Source organism: Pan troglodytes, chromosome 9 (genome assembly GCF_028858775.2).
Source record: "Pan troglodytes isolate AG18354 chromosome 9, NHGRI_mPanTro3-v2.0_pri, whole genome shotgun sequence".
NCBI classification, from domain to species: Eukaryota; Metazoa; Chordata; class Mammalia; order Primates; family Hominidae; genus Pan; species Pan troglodytes.
Genome location: NC_072407.2, coordinates 30,626,117 through 30,650,199, shown reverse-complemented (window position 1 = coordinate 30,650,199; position 24,083 = coordinate 30,626,117). Strand labels below are relative to the sequence as shown.

General features: G+C 36.7%; 1 protein-coding gene across 3 annotated transcripts in view; it reads right to left on the bottom strand.

The window, feature by feature from the left end:
• Nucleotides 1-24,083, bottom strand: part of ANO3 (anoctamin 3) — a 473,946-nt gene that overhangs the window by 17,288 nt on the left and 432,575 nt on the right. For all 3 annotated transcript variants that reach the window (XM_054661268.2, XM_001134720.8, XM_016920588.4), the window contains 6 exons: nucleotides 21,569-21,605; nucleotides 11,762-11,873; nucleotides 11,007-11,064; nucleotides 6,831-6,928; nucleotides 4,045-4,178; nucleotides 2,745-2,897 (listed from right to left, as the gene is read on the bottom strand). In XM_054661268.2, coding sequence (XP_054517243.1) covers nucleotides 2,745-2,897; nucleotides 4,045-4,178; nucleotides 6,831-6,928; nucleotides 11,007-11,064; nucleotides 11,762-11,873; nucleotides 21,569-21,605 — 592 coding nt within the window. The remainder of the gene's footprint in view (nucleotides 1-2,744; nucleotides 2,898-4,044; nucleotides 4,179-6,830; nucleotides 6,929-11,006; nucleotides 11,065-11,761; nucleotides 11,874-21,568; nucleotides 21,606-24,083) is intronic.

Below are 24,083 nucleotides of genomic sequence, written 5' to 3'. Positions count from 1 at the left end.
CTGAGGTAGAAGAGAAATATAAAGGTGAAAGATTACTAACTGTTTTCTTTATACACTTTCGTGTTGTCTGGCTTGAGCAAAGTAAAATCCAGTAGTTTAGAAAACACTTACCTATCTATGGGAAGGTATAGTAAATGCTAACTAAAGCTGAAATGGAAGTTTTTTAAAACTTATTTTCTAGATTTTCTTTAATGTGCTTATATTATTTTTATTTAATTTTAGGTTCTGGGGTATATGTGCAGGATGTGCAGTTTTGTTATAGAGGTAAACGTGTGCCATGGTGATTTGCTGCATCTATCAACCCATTATCTAGGTATTAAACCCAGCATGCATTAGCTATTTTTCCTGATGCTCTCCCTCCCTCTGCCCCCCAAAAAGGCCCCAGTGTGTGTTGTTCCCCTCCTGTGTCTATATTGTTTAAATAATGAAATCAATAACATCACCAAATTTAAAGGACAGCAATAACTTTAGTTGCTTAAAATATGGGAACTCAAATTGCATTGTATTCAATCTTTACAGATAAGTATATTTTAAATAAACTTTGGTGACAGTATAATATATAAATGGGTAAAATTAATTAAAAGGATAACCTTGCAGTATTAGCCAGAAAATCTCCCCTCCCAAAAAAAGACATGTGGAGCTGCTTTCCAATATAGTTGGATTTTTTATTTAAAAACTATAGTTTATTAAAGCAGTATATGTAATAAGTAGCTCGATGGGAAAAGTGGATTATATAAATATAATTAAATTTATAGAGAATGTAGTATAAAATAATAGAAACAAAATAAGTTCAAAAATTGAATTATTTAATAAATGGTTTTGGAAAAATTGATTAAGCATTGGGGAAAAAATCCTGGACCTCAATTTTATCAACAACATATTCCAGATAAATCAACAATTTAAACGAACAACAATTAAATGCATCAACAATTTAAATGAAATAATAAAATGACAGCAAACAACAAGCAAATACACAAAACAGAACAGACATATCTAAATAATGAAACAACAATAAATACAACAGGTGAAAAATCATTAGTTCTAAAGTACCTTTTTAAGAATGTCAAAAATAATAACTATGAGGGATATATGTCAATTGGATTATATATAAAATTTAAAACCTTATCCAAAATAAAGTGAATAAATTGAAAACCAGCATCTCTGTTTATATATCTATATACACACATATATTTATACACACAGTTAGAGTATGTATAAATGGTATATGTGTGTGTGTGTGTGTGTGTGTGTGTGTGTGTGTGTGATTAGTATTCCCAATAAATACAGGGCCAGATTACCAAATCAGATTCAATGGCCACCAAATGACCAAAGAACATAAACACAATTAGCAAAGAAGGAATACAAATATACTTAATCTCACAGTTAGAAAAATGCTAGTAAATAGAACAATAAATTTTTTCCTCTTCAGATTCTCAAGGATAGAACAACAATCCAAAAATCCTTTTTATATTTGGAGTTGTTGCAGAAATAGAGAAATGTACTTATGATGACAGTGTAAATTGGCACAACATTTCTGGAGAACATGCTGCCAAATTACATATCAAAAATTTATATGTGCATGCTCTTTGAACAGGTGCTCCAGTCTAGAAATGTATCCTGAGGAAATAATCTGGCAAACTATATATGAATATGATCACTTCAGTGTTGTTTATAATAGCAAAGTGCTGAAGCAATCTAAACATCTCTGGCTAAAGTATTATTTTAAAAAAATGTCATATACCTATCATAGAAATTTGTGCAGGAATTATACAGAATGAGGCAGAGCTGTGTCTATTAACATGGAAAGGTATATATGAAATCCGTTTTAGTTATGACCAAGTTTATGAAATAGCATATTGGATGTAAACTTAATCTCAACTAAATTAATGTTCCTTTTATTATTTTCATAACTAAAAATGTTAAGTTTTGTTACGGTTGGAAGGGTGTCCTCACAATAGAAAACCACATGGTGCTAAGTAGGACCAACTTATGTTGTCTTAGTGTCTTTATGCTGCTATAATAAAATACCTGAGACTGGGTAATTTATAGCGAACAGAAGTTCCTTGCTGTTTTGGAGGCTAGGAAGTCCTAGATAAATGCACCAGCAGGTTCAATATCTGGAGATGGCCTTGCTTCCAGCTTCCAAAATGGCACCTTGCTGCTGTATCCTCTGGAGGGGACAAACGCTGTGTCCTCACATAGCAGAAGGTAGGAAAGCGAAAAGGGGATGAATGCTGTGTCCTCACACCACGGGGAAGTGGAAGACAATGAAGTCACTCCCTCAAGCTATTTTTTGTAAGAGTCCTAATCCCATTCATGAGGGATCATGGCTTAATCACTTCTCTTTTTTTTGAGAGGGAGTTTCACTCTGGTTGCCCAGGCTGCAACCTCTGCCTCCCGTGTTCAAACGATTCTCCTGTCTCAGCCTCCCGAGAAGCTGGGATTACAGGCACCCACCACCATGCCCGGCTAATTTTGTATTTTTAGTAGAGACAGGGTTTCTCCATGTTGGTCAGGCTGGTCTCGAATTCCTGACCTCAGGTGAACTGCCCACCTCAGCCTCCCAAAATGCTGGGATTACAGGAGTGAGCCACCACGCCCGGCCAGCTTAATCACTTCTTAAAGGCCTCTTAATACTATGACACTGGCAATTAAGTTTCAACATATGAATCTGGGGGCACACTCAAACCATAGCAACCTATTGGTGTTAGCAACGTAAAAATCATTTAACTTCCGAATCTTACCTATGTCAGTTGCTCGGGCTGGCAAAGGCCTCCGCCATTGAGTGACAAATTTGTATGCATCCAGCCTGATTTCAATGATATTGTTTAACAAAGCCAAAAGAGGGGCTAGAGGAAAAGCCGCAACAAAGATGGTGGTAAAACCAAATTGCAAAACTGCAAAAAGAAGAGCATTAGGAAATTACTATATAAACTTCCTTTGTGACAAATTTGGTGCTTTATATAAATTGCTTTTAATGCTTTCAACATCCTTACAAAGTAGATAGCTTTATCTCATTTTACAGTTAGGACAACCTTATTTCATATATGTTAATTAAACTTGCTAAAGGGTAGATAGCTAGAAAATGTTGAAACCTTTATTCAAATTAAGTTCTGAATGTATTGAAAGTCTATGGGCTTTCCACCTCTATATAATGCAGCATGAAGGAGAGAGAAAAAGAAGAAGAAAGAGAGGGAAGATGGGAGACAAAACAGAGGAGGAGGAGAAGGAGGAGGAAGAAGAAGAAAGAAGGAGAAGGAGGAGGAGGAAAAAGAAGAAGAAAGAGAAAGAAGAGGAGGAAGAAGGAGGAGGAGTTAAGATTCAGAAGTTAAGATTCAGACGGAGTCTGTGCAAAGGTTTATTGTGAAAAATAATTATTGCTTTGCGTGAGTAGAATGGTAGGTTTCTTAACATAGAAACTGGTTCAGCTGGCCAGGCGCGGTGGCTCAGGCCTGTAATCCCAGCACTTTGGGAGGCCAAGGTGAGCAGATCACCTGAGGTCAGGAGTTTGAGACCAGCCTGGCCAACATGGTGAAACTCCATCTCTACTAAAAAATGCAAAATTAGCCGGGCATGGTGATGTGCACCTGTAATCCCAGCTACTCGAGAGGCTGAGGCAGGAGAATCGCTTGAACCCAGGAGGTGGAGGTTGCAGTGAGCCGAGATCGTGCCACTGCACTCCAGCCTGGTTGACAGAACAAGCAAGACACTGTCTCAAAAAAAAAAAAAAAAAAAGAAAGAAAGAAAAAAGAAAAGAAACTGGTTCAGCATTATTTTGTTTGCTTCAAATATTTGCTCATAAAATAGATGTTCCACTGTGAGAAAAACTTTCATTTTGGGCAATGCATGGCTCTCAGAGAATAAAACATGTGAATCTGCCAAGAGTTAGTATCTCTAGCTCCTTGAGATGAAGGTGCAGACGTGTTTTAGAATGCTTGGGGTTGGAAAGGAAAGAGATAATTTTCTCTGTTGAACCAAAGCTTCTGTGAAGTAGAAAAGTTGTATCAAGAAGGCCAAATAGTCCTGCAGATTTTTTTTCCTTACCCATTTCTAAGTACTCATCCATCAGTCCATGAAGGTTCATGGGCTGCAGATTCCAATCATTTTCCCACTGAGGTATGGAAGCATCATGTATTCCCCGCTTGATTTTATGTCGTGACCACCAGTTCTGGATCAACCTACATCACAGAGCAGACCAAGGACTTTTGAGCTCTGATTCAAGCATCCGGTTAACAATGTATAGTGAATTAAGAAATGAGTAAAACCAATTCCAGCTCCTCGGAATTGGAGGTATTTGGTTTTACCTCTTATAAAAGTTTTTTCAAAAAGTTAAAAAAACATTTTGAAAGCTTAAATATCTTTAAAAATTTTTTAAAAATCTTTTGAAAAACTTTAGCATAGGAGAGTAGGCCCCAGCCTTCCAGAACTCTCCTAGGTCCTATAAATATCTACATAATTATCTAGGAATTCAAGCTCTATACACTAAAATGGTCCTTGACATTGATTAAACAAATATTCATTTCTATGATTCCTTCCCCTCTCCCCACCTATAGAAATACTTAAACTTCTTTGTTGCCTGCTGTGATTAGGTCTGACCCTTTCATTGCTCATAACCTAAAATCTTCAGAGCTATACTCTCTGAACAGGAAAAAATCATGTTTCACATAAACTAATTGACCCTTGGGTAGGATTTCAAAAGATCTAAGTTCTAGTTCCCATCCTGCAATGCATTAGCCGTGTGATTTTTAGCAAGTCACTTCACCTCTCTGAGTTTAGAAACATGAGGAGTCTAAGTGTTAGTGATTATTATATTCTGCTATTGTAGTGAACAATAATTACTAGGCAATAAGTCTGTGTCCGTGAGTCTGTTTCTCACACCTGGAAAGGAAGTAACAATACTGTTTTCTTAGCCCAAGTACAATCTTGGTATTATGTGACTCAGAAATATCCTGGTATGCACATATTGTGGCCTTCTGGGTAATGAATTATTTAAGAGGTCAGTGAAAATTACCTCCAGGACAAGGTGAATTTTACAGGACTCAGTGAACAGTACCCAACCCTCAATTTTAATCATGGAACCTAAGTGGCAGTTGGAGGAGCAACCAGAGAACAAACGTCAGGCAGTGGAGGTTGCCTCCAGAGCCTCATGAAGGTGAAAAAGGGGCTGGAGGTGAGAGTTGAGGCGATCTGCTTATTTCTATTATATGTATTTAGGTTCTGTTTAAAGTTTTGCTTGAAGAAAGACAATTGTGGTTTACAAGGGTTTTGCTTTAATGGCTGGTCTACTCCCGCTCAATTTTCTTTAACAAAGCCTTTGCCTAGATATCGGGAAGAGTAGGATGTGCCATGGTGCCCTCAGGATTTGATATATGTGATCCAGACTGACCCCTAGCGCAAGGCCATAATGAAAATGTCCTGTCTAAAGTGCACCAAGTGTAGCAGTCCATGAGTAGTGATAATAAAAAGAAACAACTTTTTTATACTGCAATGACCCCTACATCATCTTGTTGATACTTATGGAATACTCACAGCATGTTACATTCTGTGCTAGGCACTTGACATCTAATTTCCTGTTTCTTTCAAACAATGTTTCCTAAAACCAGTTTTAAAGAAGTGACCCAAGAATAGGAAGGAACACCACAAATGAACTGGGGTCCCCAGTCCTCCATCCTCTATTCTCTCTTTGTTTAGGAGAGATTTGCTTAAATTTGTTTTGAATATTAAGTCTGTATAAAACTCTCTTCACAAAAAGGTTCTGTCGTTTATGATGAAGGTTTAAAAAGCACTGGGTCATCTCAGTTAATCTCCATAAATATCCTATTTTATAAATGGACTAAAAAAGCCTAAGAGATGTCAAGGAAATATTAAGCAAATTTAGCAAGGAAGAGAGAAGGAATTTAAACCAGGTCTGGGTAATTCCACAGCCTATGCTCTAAGGCTGCCTGTAAATTAACACAGTACTTTATAGCAGATTGCAGGGTTAATATCACTTCTACAACCCCCAGATCTTTGTTCAAGAATGTTCTGATAAAATATGTACCACCACAAGAAAAAAAAGAATATAATTTGATATATAACCCCAAGCTACTTACTTCATCAACCAACTAACCAGTTCTTCCCCAATAGTCAGGAAATTATTCAAATAGACATGTTTTTAGTTGATTAGACTCAAAGCTTCAATATTACATTGTTTTAAATACCCAGTATTTTGCCATATTTTAAAGGAAAGTGTATTTTAATATATGAGAAAGTGAGCATTCAACACCTCTGTAAGCATTTCACAGGCAGCTAAAACATCTAAAATAATGAAAATAGAATGCTATTGTTTTGATGTTAGTACAATCATCCCTGTTCTAACATTTTTTTCTTAGTTGTAACAAAGAGAACAAAGCTTCTCATCCAGGATTTGATCTTTGCTTTATTCTTTTGGGAGGAATGAAGGCTGTCTTTGATAAACAACAAACTTAGTCTGCTGGTAGCGAAAGAAACACCCCAGAAAATTATTTTTGTATATACAACCCGTAATGTCAATCATGTTTTCAAACTAGTAGCAAGTGTCTTAATGCATTAAACAAGTTACTCTACATTCATTATTCTGTTTAACCCTTACAGCTGTTCTTGAGGTAGATATATTGTTGATACATTCTTAGTGAAAACAGGCTCTGAAAGGTTTAATTTACACATGGGCAGACATTTAGTAAGGAGCAGAACAGGAATCAAGCCATCATTTGTCTGATTACCAAGACCAAATTCTTAAGCACTACTCACGCCACCTCTAGCTTTCCTCTTTGTAACTAGACATAAGGCAAGTTTGAAAATAATGTGCTCACGGGTATCCTAGTTCCATGAAGTTGTTCCATATTTGCTTCAAAAACATGATGACACCCATCTGGAGGCAGAGGTCTATCAAACAGCCACTAGGATGACACTGAAATAGAACATAAGAGCAATAATGATATTGGTCTTCTTCCCAGTAGGCTCAGACATGCCCACCATTAAATTGTACAGCAAATTTTAAAGCTGGGTCACACCATCTCATGCATAAAGAAAATAAAAACAAGAAAGAAACAGCATGTACGAGGGCACTTGATGAGGGAATTCTTCAGTAATTATAATGAAATATCAATCAAAATTATAATAGCAATAACAACAAATCTAACTTTTAGTGAGTACTTACTATCTGCCAAGTTCTGTGTTAGGCATGATCGCATTTAATGAATGCTATGGAATATTATATATCCATTAACAATCAGGTAATAGAAAATAGTTAATTCTATGGCATAATGTTTATAATATATTGTTTTTAATAACCTTTTTATTTAAGAATAAGTTTAGATGTACAGACAACTTGCAAAGATAGTACAGAGTTCCCATACACTCCTTACACAGTTCTAGCTGTCGCTCCATACATTACCATGGTATATTTGACAAAGCTAAGAAAATGATATTAGTATATTACAATTAGCTAAATGCAAAGCTCTCTTTGGATTTCACCAGTTTTCCTCTCTCTGCTTCAGGATCCAACCCCACATACCCGATGGTATTTATTCTTCCTATCTCCCCAGTCTCCTCTGGTCTGAACAGCTTCTCAGTTTTTCATAACTTTAAATGTTTGAAGATTGCTGGATGTGTACCCTGTGGAATGTCCCACAATCTAAGTTTGTCTAATGGTTTTTCTTATGTTTAGACCAGGGTTATGTGTTTTGGAGAGACCAATCACAAAGGTGAAGTGCTATTTTCCTCACATCGTATCAGGGATATATGAGAAGCACATGACATCACTGGCGATGTTAATTGATTAGTGTTTTCCAATTTTTTTTTTCCACTGGAAAGCTGCTCATTTTTCCCTTTTTCTGTTCTATTTTTTAGAAGGGAGCCACTAAGTCTAGCCCATTCTCAAGATGGTGGGGAGGTGTTGAACTCTACCTCCTGGAAAGGAAGTATCTACATATATTATAATGTATTTTTAAGTGATAAATGCAACACCACAAAAATAATTCATCAGTATGATCCTATTCTTTCGTCTGTGCTTTTCTGCTTTTTTAGATTTTCAATAAGTTAGTATTAGAGACCCATACAAACAAAAACGTGATTTCAACAAAAATCACAACCAATGTGTTTTGCTTGAAAACTTTGCAGTATTCAAGATATTTGGGTGGGAAGGCGTGGGTCTGTTTCTTTAGAAATGGGTACATGTCCTGCTCATAAGGAAGACAGTCTTCTCTATGGCTTTGATCCACAGTTTCTATTTCTATCAAATTGGTACTAGTGGAACTTCAAAAGAGAACAAATAATTAAGACACAAAGAGCCTGCTTTTCCTGTTCCAGCCCAGTAATTTAAGACCCCCTAATCTGAGCCTGAGAGAGGATTTGCAAATGGTCATGCTTACTGCATGAAGAGGTCTAAATTCTCGCATCCAAGCAAACCTCTTTTTCTAGGATGAATTTAGCATTTCCTGAACTCTCCCAAATATATCTGATAAACGGGTTCACTGGAATGACTGAGGCAGAGTAATTATTAAGCTACGGGGGCAAATCACAGATCACAGCTGCAAGCTGAAGCTCTTCATTTTTGTAGAGACTCAGAGGCAAGCTGACTTGCCCAAGGCCATGCAGTGTTGACCGGTGCTGTGGAAATGAAAGCCTTGTCCCCATTTCCACAATCCACTGCTCTTTTATATTATACTAAGGATGAATTCCATTTACCAATGTGTTTGTTGCCTTGAAGTGTGGGTTTAACACAAACATTATTCTGTGGGATGGGAAAAAGAAGATGATCATAGGATCATGTGATTGGTTCGCTACCCACAAAGGAAAGGCCAAAGTGGGGTGGCTGGAAGACAGGCCATTTATCATTTTGTTGAAATTAAGCCTTGATGACTTAATGATTTATAAGGAAGAGAAGGGGGTCCAATAGTTTTTGTGGGTTTGTCCATTCACATAATGGTGGCCTTGCACTAAAGCCAGTCTATCAAAACTCTAAATTTCATTTGGTAGAAAAAGCCCATACTTGGAATGTGTAAAAGGGCATGAGTGAGTGTGCAGACGACACAGGCATTCATTCCAATTGCACCACTCAAATCATATCACCCTGGACAAGCCAAACTAGATGCTGTAGTGTATTTTTCTCTTACTCCTTGTGAGAACCTGGCATGGTAGTTGTTGGTATCTTCACTCTGCAGATGATAAAGCTAAGTGACAGAAAGAACTGTCAGACTCCAATACCCAGGTTCCTTCACTTACTTTAGTATGCTTACTCTAAATCCAGCATAGAAGTGTGAGCCAGCAATCAGACAGCAATTTCTCAGCAAAATAAAATCTCATTATGTCTTTGATTATACCTACACGCCATCCTACTCGTGGCTGGAAAGCACAGTGTTCAGAGCACAGACTCTGAAGCTACACTGAAAAGATTTAAATCATAACTTCATCAGTGTTTATGTTTGTACAATTGTAGGGAAATTACATTTGCAATTGCAGGCACTGCACATCTGTGACTTTGTTTCCTGATCTATAAAATGGATATAATAATAGAACTTTGAGGATTAAATGCATTAATATACAGAGAGCACTTAGAAACAATTGCTGGAGTACACTAGCATGTAGTAAGCCCTCAATAAATCTTAGCTATTATTAAAAACTTTTTCATATTGATTTCATATAAAATATTAATGTGAGATATTATATAGTTGTAGTAAAAGATTCACAAGTCTAGCTTAGCCAGTTCACAAATATCCTAAAACAAACCATAGCACTTTTTAAATTTTGTAATTACGGCTATCATTAATTGTAACTATTATTTTACATACACAATCTAATTTAATATACCAATCACCAGTATTACTGGGATAGCTATTCTTTATTTTTTCTGTTGTTTAGGGACAGAGTCTTGGTCTCTCACCCAAGCTGGAGTGCAGTGGTACGATCATGGCTCACTGCATCCTCGAACTCCTGGGCTCAAGGGATCTTCCCACCTCAGCTTCCTGAGTAGCTGGGACTAGAAGCATGTGCCACCACACCCGGCTAATTTTTAAATTTTTAAAATAAAGACAGGGTCTCACCATTTTGCCCAGGCTGGTCTCAAACTCTTGGCCTCAAGCAATCGTCCTGCCTTGGCCTCCTAAAGTGTTGGGACTACAGGTGTGAGCCACAGGCCAGGCAAGATAGCTATTCTTATCAGCAATTTACAAAAGAAGAAACTGAGATTTATAGATATTAAATCATGCATCTGGGTGGGAAGAATTAGAATATAGACTGTCAGTCTCCAAAGATAAAATATTTGTTATGTTTTATTGCTATGCCCTGTTCTTCAAGGCTATGAACAGAAATATAAAATGTTCAAGAAAAATATGAAAAATATTATCCATCTCATTCATAATTATAGAAGCTAAAATCACTGGCTATTAGATTGGTAAAAGTGAAAATTCTACCATTGGCTAAATACTGAAGAAGCAGGCTCATACAGTCTAGGTAGGGGTGGCATTTGGAGGCCCATTTCTCAGTCTCAGTGAAAATATACAATATGCTTATCCTGTAACCCAACATTACTACTCCTGGGCAGTTTTTCCATATAACATACATATTGTAAATCAATAAAGAAATATGAGTCTTAGGCAGGTACTTTTATATAATTACATGTTGGTATTTCCAGTATGATGTCTTTTGGACTAAAAGGAAACCTAACATATTTAAAAGTTTGAAAATTTACCTAATGAATAATAATAATTTTTAAAAAAAGGAAAATTACTGGAGCTAAATTCCTGGGGTCTGTAAATAAAAGAAATTGATGTGATTAAAAAGATAGAGCTGAGGTGAGAATCTTGGGGTTTAACTTTTCAGTTCACCCCCTTTTTTGAAAAGATGTAGTTGCTTCCTTTCTGAACAATGTGTCGTCTTCAATATCCATAAACTTCCCTGAACTTCTCCTTTCTTCAGCTCCCTTCCTCCCGCAGTAACTGGCCCATATCCATGCCCATTCCTGCACCCACACTCCCAAAGTTACTTACTTCCTCCAGTCTCCACCGGTCAAAAAGTTTATTGTATTTTCCTGGGTGGCCTACGAATCTGTAAGAAGACATTTTAGTTCATTAGCATTTAAGTGGGGTTCACTGAAGAACATCTACTAAGGCATCACGACGAGTGCATGTGTGGGTAGACATAAACGCTCACTGGTGCAATCTGTCCCCAGTTGACTTCTGCTATCTTAAACATCAAAGTATCTGACTTACAAAGGAAAAAGTGATGCGTGAATTAATGGGTCAAGAAAGTACAGACAAACCAACTGGATGACATTTCCGACCCTCACATAGAGAGTCTTAACGTTTTGTTGACCTAGTTAATGACTATTACAATAATGTGCTGCATTGTTTGATCCAAAATGTTTCTATCTTTAATATGTTTCCATGGCATTGGATGGAGTGTTAAGCATATGGCAAAGCAGAATCATTAGTTTAATATGCTGCTTTTTTCATATTTTGCACTAAAGGTGGAAAAATGTTAAGATGATAGGTAGAAGAGGTTTCCACATTAAGGAATTATAACCCAAGGTCACACAAAAATTCTTTGCTTCTTTAACAAAATTGTTACTGATGATGAAACAGACATAATTCAGCTCAAATGCAGCAAATAGGTTTTATTTTTTTGTGCCAACTTTAGCTGCTGGTGGCTGTCAGAAATCATTTGAGTAAGAACAGTAATCGTCAATTAAACTATTGACTGTGTTTTTCACTCTGCGAAGATAATGTACAAAAAGTTGACTTACCTTCCCAAAAAGAAAGCGATATAGAAGATGGAACTGTTTAAATTGACAAACTGGAAGAGGAACATCTTCAGGGCAAAGCTGTTTTCCCACTCAGATTCTGTTCGAGGATATTCTAAAAGGAACACAGGTTGCATTGACACAGGTGAGGTGAGGTGAATATCAAGACTCTGGACATGGAGGCAGAAACCCCAAGTTCAAGTTTGTTTTTTTAATTTATTATTTATTTATTTATTTATTTTTTTGGAGATGGAGTCTTACTCTCTGTTGCCCAGGCTGGAGTACAGTGGCACAGTCTTGGCTCACTGCAACCAGTGCCTCCCAGGTTCAAGCAATTCTTCTGGCTCAGCCTCCCAAGTAGCTGGGATTATAAGTGCCCGCCACCATGCCTGGATAATGTTTTGTATTTTTAGTAGAAGTGGGGGTTTCACCATGTTCGCCAGGGTGGTCTCGAACTCCTGACCTCAGGTGATCTGCTGGCCTCGGCCTCCCAAAATGCTAGGATTACAGGCGTGAGCCACCATGCCTCGCCAAGTTTTTTAGTTCTATGAGGCACTTAGTTTTGCTGATTTCTAGCATCTGTGTCTGTAAAATGTGAATGATAATATCTACTGTTCACACTTGATGAAAGGACTTCATAAGATAATCTTTAGACTTTCCCCACATCTACAAAATTATGTTATTAATACATAAATATTTTCAGGAGTCTCTCTGCTATCATCATTTAGCAGTAACCATACATAATGGATCAATCATTCACTCAAACTGGCTACACTCAATATAAGGGCCTAAACTGTCCACAGAGTTCTCTGAAGAATGAATATTTTGTGTACAGATGGAAGTGGAATGGCAAAGAGAAAAAATGGTAAAGAGGTAAAGAGAAAAGAGAAATCAGTCAGGAGAGCTGAGCTCTTATCTCAGCCTTGCACCTGACTGGCAGGTAATCTCAGGCAGGTCTGTTCACTTTTTTTTGCAGTCAGTTTGGTCATCTATAGAATAAGGGATTTAGACAAGATGATTTCTAAAAACCCTGTCAACTCTAACATCTTATGGTTTTATAATGCTTAAAAGAAAAAAATAAGGACTGCCTGTACTGCAGCCTTAGCTCCTATCTAGTACTCAAATGAGTGATAGGAAATAGATATGTCTCATCTAAATTGAAGAATTCAATAAAGATGGAAAATAGATAGGATCTCATTTAAGGAAAACATACGCCAACATATGCACTAGCCCAATCACATGGAAGGAGGAAGACATAGGTCCTGGGGAACTCCAAGGCCAAAGGTGGTAGTTGACAAAAAGTAGGAAGGGTCTGTGGGCCACCCAGAAGGTGACTGGCAAATGTGCCTCAGTAAGAACAGTCAGTAAGAACCTGTCCCCACAGGTTTTGACATGTCATGCTTTCACTGTTGTTTCTCTCTAGTTTACAAATTTAGTTCATTAACACAAAACTTATTTAGAAAAGAGGATGTAGATTTTTAGGTACTTTTTATTGTGTAGATTAGTTTTGGTTCTTCATTTCTAATTTTATTTCAGCATTGTCCACAAATGTGTCCTGCCTGATTTCTGCTTTGAGGCAAAAAGTTGTGATGTCATTTGTGGCTAAATTGTGTGGATAAGTTTTGTCAATGTATCAAGTGCCTGAAAATAATATTTGTGTTCCTGTTGGGCATATGGTTTGTGTGTGTGTGTGTGTGCATATATAGAGATAGACATATATTATATATATATATATATATAACGTATATTTTTTATATATTTTTATATATATAAATATATATTTTTTTCTTGAGATGGAGTCTCACTCTGTTGCCCAGGCTGGACTACAATGGCACAATCTCGGCTCACTGCAACCTCTGCCTCCCAGGTTCAAGTGATTCTTCTGCCTCAGCCTCCTGAGTAGCTGGGATTACAGGCACGTGTCACCACGCCCGGCTAAGTTTTGTATTTTTTGGCAGAGACAGGGTTTCAACATGTTGGCCAGACTGGTCTCGAACTCCTGACTGCTAGGATTACAAGAGTGAGTCACCGCATCCAGTCTGGTTTGTACATATTTTTAAAGAAGGTTGTCAGATATGATAGTCAAACACTGTGTATCTTTTTTTTTTTTCTTGAGATGGAGTCTCACTTTGTCGCCCAGGCTGGATTGTAGCATGGCAATCTTGGCTCACTGCAACCTCCACCTCCCGGGTTCGAGTGATTCTCCTGCTTCAGCCTCCCGAGTAGCTGGGATTACAGGCGCCCGACACCATGCTTGGCTAATTTTTTTTGGTGGGGAGGTATTTTTAGTAGAGACGGGGTTTCACCATATTGGCCAGGCTGGTTTTGAACTCCTGACCTCAAGTGATCTGGCTGCCTCGGCCTCCCAAAGTGCTGAGATTACAGGCGTGAACCACCATGCCCGGTCTAAATACTGTATATATTTACTTATGTTTTGGCTACGGATTTTTCAGTTCTTTTCTATCATTTTTTTTGCTATCTATATTTTAAAGCTTCTTAAAGATGCATAGAGATCATGATTATTATACTGACATGTTAGTTCATTTACTAGTATGCAGTATTCCTCTTTGCCTCTAGTTTCCCTAATATTAACCTGATGACATTTGATTTTACTGTTACTATTTTCTTGATATATGTGCTTTTACTCCTCAAGAGTCAGTCATTTTTCAGCTTTTTAAATTTAGTTGTGTTTCTTTTCATTATCATCTAGCTGGATTTTATTTTTTGAAGTTTAATCTGTGTCCCAGTTTTCAAATGGCAATTATTCTCACAGATAATTGAAAGATAGATGGATAGATAGGTAGGTCTGGAGATAAATACAAACACACTTTTAAAAATTTGTTTAATGATTTGTTTCATCTTTTCTTCTCTATTTGTTATATTGATCATGATTCTCACTATTTTATTTATTTTTAATGTATAAATATTGCCTTATATAGAAGCAAATATTTTAGTTTTTCCTTCAAAGAAGCTACAAGAACAATAAAATAAACAAAATAAAATGAAAGAACAAAAATAAACAATAAAATGTTTTCAAATCTTCAATAAAATAGAATGATTCTTGAACATGTAATATTGACTAACATTTATGAAGTCTAGTTATGAGAAAAGAGAGAAGACTCCACCACCCGAAATAAAAGATGTACAAACACTGTACTGAAGAGATTAACATTACTAAACATCCTATCAATAATTTTCAGTTGACAAGTTAAAACATTTATATATAATAAACAATTACCTACACAAATAGGACTTTTCAAAAAATGGCTCAAAAATAGGTAGGTACTCTTCAAAAAACTAATTACCAGTGCATTAACTAAAAAAAAAAAAAAAAAAGAAAATGTAAATATCTACCTCAGAATGACATAATGCCTGAATAGTCACATGGGTTGATTCTATGAAACTCTAATTAAATAACAAATTTGCCTTTTGTATGTTTCAGAAAATATAAAATAATTAAAGTAATTCAACTTGCTTGGTGAGATTAACGTAATATTGATTTAATACAGCATAGCGTAACAAGGCCAATGCAAGGACACTATAACACACTTTCATTTATAAATTTACCACAAAATTCCTTACTCAACAATGTAATAAAAGAAAAGAAAACTATATCTCGACTAAGTCTAGTGGCATAAGGCTAAATGCCTTCAAAGCCCAAAAACTTAACAATGAGGGGCAGAGAGTTTTGGTTTAATATGGTAAGGAGTGGTTAGGCCTGTAACAAACTAGAGAGTATGTAATTATCTAAATGCCTTATAAACTGTTTTTTATAAACCTGTGTGATAATAAAAGCTACATGTACACAAGAAAAGTGTTTGGATAGTTTAGATATCCTAAAACAGGATTTAGTAATAGACTTCATCTCCCAAAGTAAGACTTTCTCTGAAAGTTCATGTTTTCCTGATTAATGTCAAGTGACAATAATTAAGGAATCTATGTGGCCAACTAAAGTGACCCTTCTATGCGAAGCCAAACTGAAGATGTAAAGTGCTCCAAATTGTCCTGTGAAAAATGCCAGTGAAGACAAATAATACTTTAAAACATTGTCAAGAAAATTAAAGTTTTAAACTCTGGTTTTTACAATTAATTATATAAAGAGAACCACATACCTCTAAATGTTATATTCACCACATTTATTTGTGGGCCATTCTTGATATATTTATTATCATTAATTTTTCATCCACTCTTCTGACAAGTGTTTACTGGGCTGCTATTTCATACTGGAACAGACTTGATACTATCTACACTATGATGATGGGGACTGAACTTATCTTCTTGTTACTTGTGAGATTTGCATAATTTCTGACACTAAAACCCTTCAAGGACAGCGCAAGTAAAAATCTACAAACTATTTTTACTTAAAATCCCATTGGAAATTCCTAAATAAAATATAGCAGATTTAGGCCTGGTGCAGTGGCTCATGCCTGTAGTACTAGCACTTTGAGAGGCCAAGGTGGGCAGATCACCTGAGGTCGGCAGTTCGAGACCAGCCTGACTAACATGGAGAAACCCTGTCTCTACTAAAAATACAAAATTAGCCAGGCGTGGAGGTGCACGCCTGTAATCCCAGCTACTCGGGAGGCTGAGGCAAGAGGACTGCTTGAACCTGAGAGGCGGAGGTTGCAGTGAGTCGAGATTGCACCATTGCCTTCCAGCCTGGGCAACAAGAGCGAAACTCTGTCTCAAAAGAAAAAAAAATAGCAGGTTTAATTCAACAGTTTATTAAAGGAATAATGCATCTTGATAGTCTAATGGTCTGTCTCCCTATTACGTTGTCTAAAATATTAGGTCCTCCATACATATTTCTTTTATGGATGAATGCATGCCAAACTTTGTACCTAAGGATTGAAAGAATCAGAAGTAAGTACATTCAATTCTTGGCCGTAAGAATTTTTTAGTCTTGTAAAGAAAGTAGATAGATAGATAGATAGATAGATAGATAAGAATAATGTAATAGATGCAGTAATGAAAGGAATCACAAACAGCTAAAGGAACATTGTAGAGTGAAGGACTGAGAAGTCAACAAAGGTTTCACAGAGGCGAGCTCTGATATAAGAAAAGATTACTATGATTTTACTGGGAGAAATCATTCTAAATGGTAGTAAGGTTATATACCAAGTTGGAGATATGCTGAGTGCTATTCAGTTGCTTTACCCATTCTGATGAAGATTACAATGTTCCCAGCAGAATGGCATTTTGCTAGAAGTGGAGGATTGTTACATTGGTAGCAGTTAAACTGGTGTCCACAGTGAACTACTCCTCCAAGTATACATACCCTACTGTAGTTGCCTCCAACCTTGCCTCTGACTTGCCTTCACCAAGAGGAGATTGGATATGCAAGTAAAATGCAAGCAGAAGCTGGATAAGCACTTGTGTATAGGGGCTTGTCTTCCTGGAAGCCAGTTGACATGTAAGATGTCCTATCATACCGCTATAAGCAAGCTAGCCAGGTAGAGGCACATAGAGGAGAAGAAGGCTGAAGACACCAGCTATCCCAATAATTCCATATGAGGAAACAGATGTGATTGAAGAGGCCCTCTTACACACCAGCCCCAACAGATACCATATGGACCAGAAAAATCACATAGCAGGGCCTAATCTAAATTGCAGGATCATTAAAAATAATGAGCTACTAAGTTTGGAGTAAAAGGCTATGTGGCAACAGACAACTGAAACAATGGAAGTTACTGCATTGATGATAACTTTGAGGTTTAACTTAGGTTCTACGCTGCCAGGAAGAAAACTTTTATTTTTCAACACCGTGCCATTCACAAATATAGCACATTGTGGATCATTTTGAATTGGCTTTTAACTCAGAGGAGGAATCAAATCCTCAACACTAAGGATATAGGTGCTGTTTCTAGGGTAATGTATTTCTGGCCAAAATATCTCTTACTTTTTCCCTAATGAAGCTAATTACGGATGAAAAGTTATTTATGAGATGCAGTCACCCAGTAAGGTAATTAGTCCTTGCTTTTTACTGTTAATTTCTCTGTTTCTTGGAATTAATAGTGTGTATAGTAGGAAGTTACTATGTGTTACGATTGTAACACTGTAAGGTAGTTTTGACCCCTGTCTGACAAAGTCAAAACTCTTTTCATTAGTTGGCTTAATTTGTTCCTTCTAATCCCAATTTATCTTTAACATAGACAGTTCATTATTAAGAAAAATTAACAGCCATCCTGATCTAATCCTCAAAAACCAGGAAACCAAAGTTCAAAAAATCACTTTGAAGTAAATGCTTTTAATTTTTCCCATGTTAAAAAACAAATGTAATAGAATTTAAGCTTTATCTCTTTTGCTTTGTGGTTTTTGAAAATACTTGGAAAAAATAAATCAAGAAGCAGAAAGTTTAAAAAAATTCTTTAAATAGCATATGACCTCTTCTGAGAAGTAAAACTTAATTTTTCATTTGTATTTTGAAGCACAAATTAGCGCAGCCAAAAATTAAACAGAACATAATGTCAGGCGCACACACACACACACACACACACACACTAGATTCTATTATTTTAATCAAACTATCAATATTTTTATCCATTTAAACTAATATAGCCATTATTAGTTAAATGATGAATCAACAGACATAAATCATCACTGGATTATAGAGGAAAAAATCAAATATCAAGTGAAAACTTTGACATTTCTTGTTACTTAGCACAAATAACTGTTCTGTTTCCTACTATTAAGTATGATTTTCCCAAGTCATTCTCCTTAGATTTGCTTCAATCCTGGGTATAGGGTACTTTAAAAGCAAATGAATGTAAGGAACAGAGCTAGTGCTTCATTACCCAGCTGAAGAAAATGCAGCTCAGAGGGTTTAAAGAACAATGAACTGGACCATTGCTATTTATTGTACACTTGTCATGTGTCAGGCAGCCAACCTACAACAATGGTGAAATAGGAACTATTATTATTGTCATTTTAACAGTGAGGAAATGAAGACCCAAAAGTAAAAAAGAAGGACAAGCAGAGGGAGGAGAATGAGGGGGAAGAGGAGGAGAAGGAGGGGAGAAGAAGAAGAGAGAACAGGGAGAGGAAAAAGCTTAATGATAGTTATACAGTCATGATGCGGCAGTCCAAATGTTCATTGCTATATCCAACTCCAAAGCCTGGTGTCTTCCCCTTTCAAAACATTGTTTCTCCAGTGTTAGCTCCAGAGCACAGACTCTATCTCCTTGTATATATATATATAGGAATTTAAGAAACCGAGAGAATAAAATAATTACTACTGCACAACTATGATAATGTAGTAAGTTATGGTGCAAAGATTTCAACTCATGCATTCTCACTCTAGAGCTGATATTCTTAACAATTACATTATATTGCCTACTTAAGACACTGCATCTGTGAAGCTGGAACTGGATGACATAGAAAAAGGACATTCAGAGAACAGGAAATAATTCTAGAAAATGTGAAGCATGAGTCAATATAAAACATTCAGGAGAATACTTGGAAGATAAGGTTGAGGTTCTCTTGAAGAAATCCCAACAAAAATCATAGAAAAGGAAGAAAGAAAAAAATAACTATTGAATATGATAAGAAACATCCGAACGTAAAGAGTTCCAGAAAGATTTTTTAAAGGAGTAAATTATTGAACAAAGAATATACAAAAATCTCCTGGAAGCGAAGTTTCTGAGTTTTCAGGTTATGGCAGCAGTGGAGGTTTGCCACTAGGATTTCCCCTCAGTAAGAACTTGCTGTTCAGCTGCAAGGAGTACAGTCAGCCTCCAGCTGTTTCCAGCCTCATCCTATACCTCAGCTTTCATGCCAAGGTCTTGTTCTTCCCAGGCAACAACCAACCAGTGACTCAGAATGACAGGGGTACTAGGTCTTGGCCAATTATACTCAATTATACCCAATGTTAGAGTCCTCTAAATCTTTACTTGAAATATTTGTTCTAGAGCTCTCCATTGGATTGGTTAAAACCATCAGATCTGCATTGTTGTCTGAGGCTCTCCTTATCCAGTCCTGCTCCTTTCCTCAGGAGTTTTCCTCTAAGAAATCTCTTGCATTACTAACTCCATCTCAGTGTCTGCTTCCCACAGGACACAATGGATATCAATATTGATGGGATGCACTAAGTATCCAGCATAATAAATGATAAAAGGTTTTCACCAAAGTACATCATTGTGAAATCTCAAAATGAGAAAAGATTCAAAATTATTCTAGAGTATAAACAAATAACAAAAATCAAAACAGGTCCTATGCAAAGGACTGGGAATCAGAATGGTAGCAGAGCTCTCAGTAACAATGCTGGAATCCAGAAGAAAATGAAGCTCCTTCAAAATTCAAAGGGGCAGTATTTCTAACATAGGGTTTCATACCCAGGAACATGGATATCAAGTTTGAGGCTAGAATAGAGACATTTTCAGGTATGCAAAGTTTTAAGAAACTTACTTAACAAGTAGCAAAATAAGGAACTGAGCCAAGAAGGAATAAGACATAGGATTTAGTAAGTAGTATCCAAATTCTAGAAAAATATAAAAGGAATTCCCAGAGTGTTTATGAAAGTAAGTCTAGATGCAGTTGGCTACAAGCCTAGAAAATAACCCATCTAGTTTGGAGGAGACAGCTTGAGAGGGTAACTCTAAGAAGAAAATCAAGTTTGTATAATACTTGATGTGTTTGAATATATTCAGAGAAAATTTAGAGTCTTGGCAAAACCTTTGGGATAAATTAAGAAAGGTATGTAAAAAAATAAGCAAAAAAGTGGCCATTATTAGCTTAAAAAATACAGAAGTGGTATAAAAAGTATACACAATTATAGAATATACCGTGCCGTAGGTATGAAAATAGTTATAGAGACATGATGTGAAGACTAACGATTAATTTGGCTAAAAATGCTGATATATCCACCTTGGAAGGAGGAGAAATAACTGTGTTTATCAGATAATGAAAGATGGAGTGTCGGGGGACAGGGCACTGCAGGGAACATTAAGAGCTAAGTCTTAATAATTCATACTTGTATAATGGGAAGGCAATAGCTATCAAAAGATAAAATCCAATAATGGCAATAGAACGATATCACGTGGAAACATGGTGGGAAATAACAAAATAAACAGATAAAAATGTTAAAAGTAGCCGGACACAGTGGCTCACGCATGTAATCCCAGCATTTTGGGAGGCCTAGGCGGGCAGATCACGAGGTCAGGAAATCGAGTCCATCCTGGCTAACACGGTGAAACCCCGTCTCTAGTAAAAATACAAAAAATTAGCCGGACGTGGTGGCAGGCGCCTGTAGTCCCAACTACTCGGGAGGCTGAGACTGGAGAATGGCGTGAACCCGGGAGGCGGAGCTTGCAGTGAGCCGAGATCGCGTCACCACCGCACTCCACTCTGGGCGACTGAGCAAGGCTCCATCTCAGAAAAAAAAAAAAAAAAAGTTAAAAAGTAGTTCCTTTGGTATAGAAAATAGGAATGGGTGATGTGGTAAAGTACTGGTTTTCATTGTAAATCTCTTAATACTGTTTTGGCTTTTAAAAAGTGTACATGTAGTATAACACTTTGATAAAAAATAAATATTGAGGAAAAACCCAAAGAACTGAAAAGTTGGAGAAGCAAGCACTCCTAAGTAGGAAGAACTAGGTGTGCTGATTTCTAGTAAAAATATTTTGTAACTACATGCATTGTCTCTCTATTGTTATTCAATATAGACCAACTTCCTATACTACCCCTCTCCTTTTTATTGGTAAATACTTAAATAATTGCAGTTATTAAAATGCTACATTATATAAAGTAACTACAGACTGACATGCCCATATGTTATTTTCTGACTAAGGAGTGAAGTAAGAAAAATGGACTTACCTAAATTGGTGAGGAGGTAAGCAATTTTTTCATAAGCCTGTAATAAAAGAGAATACATAGTGAACATTATTCCTCTCTTTTGGAAAAGGCTGATATTTACACTATTTGAAGAAACATCTATAATGTATGTTATACAGTGGTTACATTTTACATTAAATGGAAACATTTATTGAAACTTAGTATGTAAGGCTTTATATATACATACATGAATGAAATTGATATAATATATATGTGAATGTAAATGTGTGTGCACATATATGTGTGTGTAGATACACTTGTAATCTGTAATAACGAGTCTTTTCCGGTAGCTATCATTTTCATTTTGTAAATCAAGAAATGAGAAAAAGTCCGTAAAAGTCATTCAGCTAATCAATGGCTGAGCTGAGATTTGAGCTCAGAATTACAGAGTTTTTTGGCCGGGCGCGGTGGCTCATGCCTGTAATCCCCGCACTTTGGGAGGCCTAGGCGGGTGGATCACGAAGTCAGGAGATAGAGACCATCCTGGCTAACAGGGTGAAACCCCGTCTCTACTAAAAATACAAAAAATTAGCCGGGCATGTTGGCGGGCGCCTGTAGTCCCAGCTACTCGGGAGGCTGAGGCAGGAGAATGGCGTGAACCCGGGAGGCAGAACTTCCAGTGAGCAGAGATCGTGCCACTGCACTCCAGCCTGGGCGACAGAGTGAGACTCCGTCTCAAAAATAAAAAATAAATAAAAATAAATAAAAATTAAAAATTAAAAAATCATAGTTTTTTTTACAACACTGGAAGGCAAAGTGAAAGTTTGAATTTTGTCCTACTGATAAAGAAATTTCTAAACTATGATAAAAGACCATATACATTTGTATTTGTAAAAAACAAAATTGTTTTTGTGGTTATTTAAAACAGACGCATAAGTCAAATCTGTTGAATCTGTAAGTCACAATTGATTTTTCTGATAATACTTTTCCTCTTCTGCCATCTTTTCCCTTCTCCTATATACTCTGACCAATATTTACATAGACTCAAGAAAAGGGCATACATTTCACAATATTCCAAGTAAATATAGTTGGGAAAGTATTCGCTGTAGACAGAAGTACTTGTGGGTATATGTATGTGCATATGAATATTACCTTATAACCACATAATTCAATAAAAAATTGTTTAGATTATCATTTCCAATAACCTTGCCTGTTGGCACGAAAAATTAAAAGGTATGCAACTGGACATACTAAAAATTGTTCCCCTTCCCTGACAGTTCTTTCAGCAAAATGATTGTGATGACTCATCTTAGCTGTGATTCAAATCTGCCCCTTCCTAAGAGTTAAAGTGTTATCTGGAGACAGAAAGATTACACTGAGTACAATACTCTCATTCTCTTCCTAGTGCAGGTTTTTTGTCTTTGTTTTAGCTATACACAAACTATAATTTTCAAATTTTGGGATAAGATTACTGTGAATTCATGAACACCAAGTGATTCCTACTGTAACAGGTTCTTTTTCATGTCTTATTTATTAAGTGAGATAATCATAGCAGGGTCTCCAAGGAGTACAACAGGATAGATTCAATCGCCCAAAAAATAGTACTTGAGCACCCACTATGCCTCTAGCACTGAGTTGAGTGCCTTTGTGGGGATTGAAAGTTAGTTCTAGTTCAATAATTGCCATTTGGCTTGTGCCAAACAGTGCTTTACATATATTATTATTCCTTAACAACAATTTTGTTAAGTAGGTATAATGATCCCCATTTTACAGAAGAAGAAACTAAGTTGTGGAATGTCAGGCACCTTAGTAGTGAGACAACACTACTGAGCAAGTAGCAAAGTCAGGATTGACTATCATGGCTGTCTAGCACCACCTACATCATGCCTTGTCACATAAACCATTTCATTTTTAACTATTTATTTATTTTTGAGACAAAGTCTCACTCTAACACCCAGGCTGGAGTGCAATGGCATGATCACAACTCACTGCATCCTAAACTTCCTTGGCTCAGGTAATCCTCCCACCTCAGCTTCCCAAGTAGCTATAACTACAGGTACACACCACCATGATGCCTGGCTCATTTTCTTTTTTTTTTTTTTTCAGAGATGGCTTTTGGGCATGTTGCCCAGGCTGGTCTCCAATTCCTCATCCGCCCCAGCCTCCCAAAGTGCTAGGATTACAGACATGAGCCACCACGCCCAGCCCTATTCAAATTTTTGTCTTAATATCTAGCACATAGAGCCACTCTGCAAACTTAGGATGGAAATATCTGCAACTGATGCATTAGGGGGGTTACAATAACACTGGGAAAAAAAGTTATAAATTACAAAAGATGCCATAATGCTGTTGGAAGACTTTCTGGGGTATTTGCAAACCTACATCATCCAAGGCCCAAATGCTATGGCTGACTGGCAACATCACTGATGAGCTACAAAATCAGTTCAAGCAGAATGAATTGTTAAATCTCAAACTACAGACTACAAAAATAAATAATGATTTAAATATATCCAACTGTATGGTGTCTGGCAGCAATCACTTTGGCAGTACATACAAG